A 7569-nucleotide genomic window follows, 5' to 3' on the forward strand; every position below is an offset into this window, starting at 1 on the left:
TATTTTAAATTTTATTTATTTATTTGGCTGCTCTGGGTCTTAGTTGTAGCATGTGGGATCTAGCTCCCCGACCAGGGATCGAACCTGGGCCCCCTGCACTGGGAGCTCAGAGTCTTAGCCACTGGACCACCAGGGAAGTCCCAAGAGGATGTTTAAAAACTTACTCCTGTGACAGCTTGGGAATAACTCTTCATTTCATTCATGGTGGAAACCTATAACAGGAAGAAAGCCTTTATTAGAACGAGTGAGAAAATTAAGCTGGTATTAATAGCTAATTGTCCTCCCCGTATCAAAACAGTCTATTTTTGAATTCAAGTTCTTTGACAACCTGAAAATTAATTTACAGGATGAAAACATAAAAGACTGGCTAGGAGCATAAAAAGGCAGTGGTCAAAATGATCACCTTGACTCAACATTAATAGGCAAGTTCATATAAGACTAGGATGGCTTCCAGGAACTAATATAATGGCCTCAGGATTTCAAAAGCACCAGGAAGTAAGACTGGAAATCTTTGCCCGGGTCCTAGAAATACAACCCCCGGAAACCACGTTGATGGTACTCTTAGGGCCAAGTCACTCCTTCTGTATACACCCAGCTGTATCCCAGATGCTGTGGGGGAAGATCAGTCTCTACTCAAGTAACCAAGCACATGGATTTCTGGTCCTACCTCTGGCCTGGGTGTGTTCTCGTTTCCACCATGCTATGGAACTCTCTTGGGTTCAAAGAGGTCTACAGCTGCTAAGGCTGCAGAAACATGACTTTTAGGGAAAGCTGATTCTCAAACCCCCGGCCCAGGCTGAAGTTTCCAGAAAGCCCAATGTAAGAGTCCCCTGAGCACTTCCAATTAGATGAAACCCCTGAATATACGATAGAACTGTCCTGCTTCATGGTGTCCTCTAACATTAGGCATCAACAAAGAAGCAATCTTCTTGCAGACGCTTAGGCTCACCCTGCCAAACCCTTTCCAGGTGCCTCTCTCTGAGGTAAGCAGCGTAGATCATTCCATTACCCTCTGAAAATCTGACCGTTAATATTTAGCTATATAATGGTGAGTCTCATATCACCAACTGCCATCTTACTGTAAAGCTAACCTAGCTGCCAGGCGGGGACCGTGCAGTCAGCACCAGCACATCTCATCAGGAGCCCAACCTACCCCACTGTCCAGAGCGTAGGTATTGACGAGGTAGGCCAGCGAGTTACAAAGCCACAAGGAGATGATGTCACCGAGCAGGCGAGGGATAAGGCCCCTGCGTGAGGAAGCAACAAAGACAAGAGCCAAGAGGTGTGATCATTTGGAAAGTAATTCACTCATTTATATTTACTTATATAAGTCATACAAGAATTCATTTATCCTTCAATTAAAAAATAAATAAAGATTTTAAAACATTCTAGAGAACTGAAAGGAACCGAATATCAGAACGTAACCAGTTCATTCTAATTAACACAATTGTTCTTGAAGCTAATCTCTAATGACTTGTATTCTCATTTTTAAAATGAGAATTTTAAAGGCTACATCCCTCTGAGCTATGGCCAATGGCTCAACTTACTATTAATAACTATAATCAGGGAGGCAAATAATTTGCCTACTTCAGAGAAGAGACTTAACTATGATTATTGTTAGACTACTTGATATACAAATTTGGCCATGCAAAAGATGAGAAAATGACAAAGTGAAAACGGCCCAAACGTGGACACAGGTGAGAGGCATCAGAAGACACATTTCCAGGGCCTAGGTACGCTAGGTGAGGCCGTGTGGAGCACCGGGACAAAGGTTACCTCAGACTGAAGACCAAGGATTAAATGCCACTTCTACCACTTATCAGCAAATGAACTTCCCAGAGCATCAGTTTTGTTTTTGTTAATCTCTAAAATGAGAATAATAATAGCTATCTTGTCTATTTCCCAGAATATTTATGATACTCAAAAAAAAATCAACGATGTGGAAACACTGAAAATCAAAAAGGACCATTTAGCTAATAATGCAGTTTTTGTCATTAACAGAACTAAGGTAGTAGCCTAAGTTCTTCTAAAGTAAATTCAAGGGAATGAACACAAAGCACATACTCTGAGGATAAGAAAGACACCCATTAGATACCTCTCCATTTTTCCAAAATGAACTTTCCTCATTTCATCAACTATATAGCAACTGAGAACTTACTATGACGGTAGAGACTTGGAATGAATTTATTACTTAAAAAAACCCTCTCCTTTCAACCATTTCAGATGTGCAGAGCAAAAGTTTGGGATCTCTTACAAGAGCATTTAAGTCAGAGGGGCCAAAACAGAGTTTAACATGAAATAAACCAAAAGAGTACATTTTCCCTGAGGCTGAAACAAGGAGTCATGTCCTCATTCTCATTAAAGTGTCCTACTCACACAAAAATCACATCCACAAATCAGTAATTTACTCACGCAAAAAATCCTAGGATGCCCTCTTCCCGATAGATTGTTGCTATGGAGTCACAAAGTCCACTAGGTTTAGAAGGAAGAAAGGTAAAGTACATTCAGATTACAAGGTTCAACCGCCACTTTGGACAAGGTTATACCCCCACCCACCTCCCCTTTCTACCTCCCGCATTCCGCAAAGACAGATGAATTCAGAAACAGAAGGGGAGATACTGCTTATGGCAGAAAGTGAAAGATACCCTTATGGCAGAAAGTGAAGAGGAACTAAAAAGCCTCTTGACGAAAGTGAAAGAGGAGAGTGAAAAAGTTGGCTTAAAGCTCAACATTCAGAAAACGAAGATCATGGCATCTGGTCCCATCACTTCATGGGAAATAGATGGGGAAACAGTGGAAACAGTGTCAGATTATTTTTGGGCTCCAAAATCACTGCAAATGGTAATTGCAGCCATGAAATTAAAAGACGCTTACTCCTTGGAAGGAAAGTTATGACCAACCTAGATAGCATATTCAAAAGCAGAGACATTACTTTGCCAACAAAGGTCCGTCTAGTCAAGGCTATGGTTTTTCCTGTGGTCATGTATGGATGTGAGAGTTGGACTGTGAAGAAGGCTGAGCACCGAAGAATTGATGCTTTTGAACTGTAGTGTTGAAGAGGACTCTTGAGGGTCCCTTGGACTGCAAGGAGATCCAACCAGTCCATTCTAAAGGAGATCAGTCCTGAGTGTTCTTTGGAAGGAATGATGCTGAAGCTGAAACTCCAGTACTTTGGCCACCTCATGCGAAGAGTTGACTCACTGGAAAAGACTATGATGCTGGGAGGGATTGGAGGCAGGAGGAGAAGGGGACGACAGAGGATGAGATGGCTGGATGGCATCACTGACTCGATGGACGTGAGTCTCAGTGAATTCCAGGAGTTGGTGATGGACAGGGAGGCCTGGCGTGCTGCGATTCATGGGGTCGCAAAGAGTCGGACACGACTGAGCGACTGAATTGAACTGAACTGAAGGGTATAGTCACATGGAGTCAGGATGAATTCTGGCTTCAGTGGTTGTGTGTGTCTGTGTAGGTCAAATGATAGAAGATATATGCATTTGCTTTGCAAGCTCTAAGGCATCACAGACATGTAAAGTATTTGGCATTAACAGATCTCCTTGAAGACTTGAAAAGAGAAACACTTACCAGTACTTGGATTCTCTGCCAATGAATTGTACCATAGATCTCAGAGTGATCACTAAAGAATACAGAGGAAAGATTTTTAACCTACCTCCAGGTAAATTTTAATAGCCCTGAAAAAAAGTTTTGCCCACCTAAAGACACTTTTGGTATCTGGATAAATTGGATAAAAACCAAAACAAGCAAACCAAAAACACACAGGCAAGGCACTTTAGTGAACTCTCATGTCAACCTATGGAAGTAGACAGGAGAGATCATGATACAGAGAGAGATAAAGAGTCGAATTTCAGTTGTCCACTGCAGACCTACCGTGGAAGGGATGTGTGATGAGGGTAGCAGCAGAACGAGCCATCATCTCCCGAGTTGTCTAGAAACAATCAGCAAACACACTTGTGAAATCTGAATAAATGACATTTAAATTCCTGCAAGAAGTCACTTTCTTACTGAAGAGTAAGAAAGTGGGTGACATAGCACTCCTGAGTCAGGATGAGCAGCCCGAATAGGATGCAATATGATACAATATCATTCTGTCACAGCTTTCACTCAGGGATTTCAACGTTATGTCTCAAAACTTCTCTGTAAAGCAGATTTCTATTATCATCTCAAAGAAAAACAAAAGCAAAGAAACAGGTAAAGGGACTTTCCTGGCGGTCTGTGCTTGAAATGCAGGAGGTGTGGTAACCTAGCTGGGATAAAACTATGAGGACTGTATTTAGATTATTAACTGGATCTCTCATTGTGAGTGATTTCAGAGACTCTGATATCTGCACTAGGCAAATGTCAGGCTCTATTTAATCTACACCAACAGCTTGAGGACAGCAGAACAACTTTGGTTTGGTTTTTTAACCACAACCCTATAACTAACTGCGCAGTATCCTGGAGCTCCTATATTTATCCCAGTTTATCTTTCTTATCCAGGATTCTGTAAAGAGGTTAGTAAAAAAAATTCAACCATAACACCTGGAGGTAGGCTGTAAATACAGAAGGTCTGTCGTTCATTTTTGCACTTAGTTAAGAGATCCCTCACCTCCACTCTATTGGTAGTTCTAAGAGCCACAGGATGAACTCAAGGAAGTTCAGAAAATATAAGACACATATTAATTAATACACGTATCTCTGTGTTCCTTGCTCAGTCACTACTCAGTTGTGTTTGACTCTTTGTGACCCCAAGGACTGTAGCCCAGCAGGCTCCTCTGTCCATGGGATTTCCCAGACAAGAATACTGGAGTGGGTTGCCATTTCCTTCTCCAGAGGATCTTTCCGACCCAGGGATCGAACCCAAATCTCTTGAGACTCCTGCACTGGCAGATGGATTCTCTACCACTGTGCCATCCAGAAAGCCACAATATTATGTTTTTGAAGGCAGCTTTTACTGAAAATCATGACCTTACTATAGACAATTAGATAATATCAAGACTAAGAAATAAAAAAGAGTATTATTAAGTTAGGCGTGCAACCAACTCCAATGGCAGAAGATAGGGGTGGGAAATGAATGATGAGGGCATTTCAAAGTCAGAATAATGTTGTAAAAGCATTTCTAGATATATAACGTCCAACACACGCAGGGCCTCGGCTACTGTATGTTAATACTGTTGGGCCAGAGATTTTCAACTCTAAGAAGTTTCAATAGAAACCTCTTCAACATTAAAGATGAAATGAGTGGGAAAAATATGTTTCCTTGAAATGCATCAATTCCAAACAGCAAGCAATGCATTCTTCTTTCTATTCTGCATGCAGTAAAGCCCGTATTAAATCGAAGGTTTAATTTCCCTTGGAACACTGAACATACAGGCCTGATGATCCTGATTCCATAACTGCCACTCCACTCTGATTTAGAGAGATCATAATCATCTCACCTCTTTGATAACCCGGTCAAAGGAAGATGAGACTTCTTTCTGTACATTTCCAGATCCTGACTCCTGGAAATCAAAATAAAAGATCACTATTGTGATGGTTTTCAACAGAACTGGTCAAACCGGTGGCCACCCTGTATAAAAACATTGTCCACGATGAAAGGAAAGCTGACTGCTTGTCCCTCTTCCTAAAGAGGACAACGAGCAGCAGCGGCTTGCGGGGAAAACGGGCTCAAGCATACACACTGGCTTCAACATACCTCAGCCTTGTCACACTCCTGGTAATGCTACAAAGGAAGAGAAAGGAAGAGGATGATTAGGTCTATCATAGTGTCACTGAGACAGGACATAAAAGGAAAACCCTATTGATTGGCAGAAATTAAAATGGTTGATTTTTGGGGGGTGGGTGGGGCTATAAATTTCCCATTAACTTCTATTTCTAATTAACACTTGGAAATATTAACATTAACAAGTGTCTTTAAGATGATCCTGTTGCTAAGTTTAACATACTGATTGGGCAACTCACAAAAACTCATATCTAGAAAGAAAAAGGAGGGACTTCCCAGGTGGTCCAGTGGTTAAGACCTGGGTCCTGATCAGGTCTTAGATCCTCCCGCTCCAACTAAGAGCTCGCACGCTGCAAGTAAAAGATCTCACAGGCCGCAACTAAGACCAGGCGCAGCCAAATAAATTAAATATTAAAAAAGAAGAAAAAGGAAAACAAAACAAAACTCCAAGAGCGTTATTTACTAAACACACACTAACAAAATAAACCGGTAAAAACAGTGCTTCCCAGGTGGCGCTGGTAGTAAGGAACCTGCCTGTCAGTTCAGGACACGTAAGAGACACAGTTTGCTCCCTGAGTCAGGAAGATCCACTGGAGGAGGGCACGGCAACCCACCCCCAATGTTCTTATCTGGAGAATCCCAGGGACAGGGGTGTCTGACAGGCTACAGTCCATGCGGTCGCAAAGAATCAGACACAAGTGAAATAACTTCGTACATACTCAGAGGACTAAGGCCACAGAAAAAGCCTCAGGACTTTTTCACAGGGAAACTCAGGTCCAATACCAAATTAGGGCAAGATGCTTTCCTTCCCTACAAAGAACAGAGAATTGGTACTAAGCCTGAATAGCTAAACCTGCCTCTCTTTTCCTTTTGAATTTGACTGTTTCTGAGCCAAACAAGAGAGAAGATGCTTTCTTAATTCTGGCAAAGATACATGAAACTGCCAGAGCTTAGGCTGCATTGGAAGAGAAAATATTATTTGTGGGATATTTCAGAAATAGAAGATGGGCTAGGTGAAATATAAGAACCAGACAACTGACTTCCCAGACATAGTGAGGTTTAAAAAATAGACAACACTTGTCTTTTGCAAAAAGAACTGCATTTCTTAAAAAGAAAATCAGAGGGAAGAGGACAAACATCACAAAGTGAAATGATGGTTTTTGGCCAAATTCCAGATCTTTGGCCAGAAATTAATTCTAACAGTTTCAGGCATCTTTAAAAATTCTCACTAATTTCTAGGCTTTGGTTTTCACTGATAATAAAATTTTCAACAGTCTCTTCTACATTATCCTGAACAGATTTCAATTTAATTCTTGTTCAGATATACAGAACTCAAGTTCCAAAGAATAGCAAGAAAAGATAAGAAAGCCTTCCACAGCGATCAATGCAAATAAATAGAGGAAAACAACACAATGGGAAAGACCAGAGATCTCTTCAAGAAAATTAGAGATACCAAGGGAACATTTCATGCAAAGATGGGCTTGATAAAGGACAGAAATGGTATGGACCTAACAGAAGCAGAAGATATTAAGAAGAGGTGGCAAGAATACACAGAAGAACTGTACAAAAAAGATCTTCATGACCCAGATAATCACAATGGTATGATCACTCACCTAGAGCCAGACATCCTGGAATGCAAAGTCAAGAGAGACTTAGGAAGCATCACTACAAACAAAGCTAGTGGAGGTGATGGAATTACAGCTGAGCTATTTCAAATCCTGGAAGATGATGCTGTGAAAGTACTGCACTCAATATGCCAGCACATTTGGAAAACTCAGCAGTGGCCACAGGACTGGAAAAGGTCAGTTTCCATTCCAATCCCAAAGAATGCTCAAACTACCACACAATTG

General features: G+C 41.3%; 1 protein-coding gene across 1 annotated transcript in view; it reads right to left on the reverse strand.

Moving 5' to 3' along the window:
• MTCH2 (mitochondrial carrier 2) overlaps nt 1–7569 on the reverse strand; it is a 19919-nt gene that overhangs the window by 5842 nt on the left and 6508 nt on the right. The window contains exons 4-10 of the mRNA XM_010842421.1: nt 5693–5719; nt 5436–5498; nt 3889–3946; nt 3586–3637; nt 2413–2472; nt 1154–1247; nt 165–212 (exon numbers count right to left, since the gene is read on the reverse strand). Coding sequence (XP_010840723.1) covers nt 165–212; nt 1154–1247; nt 2413–2472; nt 3586–3637; nt 3889–3946; nt 5436–5498; nt 5693–5719 — 402 coding nt within the window. The remainder of the gene's footprint in view (nt 1–164; nt 213–1153; nt 1248–2412; nt 2473–3585; nt 3638–3888; nt 3947–5435; nt 5499–5692; nt 5720–7569) is intronic.

This window comes from Bison bison, unplaced genomic scaffold (genome assembly GCF_000754665.1).
Source record: "Bison bison bison isolate TAMUID 2011002044 unplaced genomic scaffold, Bison_UMD1.0 scf7180017864178, whole genome shotgun sequence".
NCBI lineage: Eukaryota > Metazoa > Chordata > Mammalia > Artiodactyla > Bovidae > Bison > Bison bison.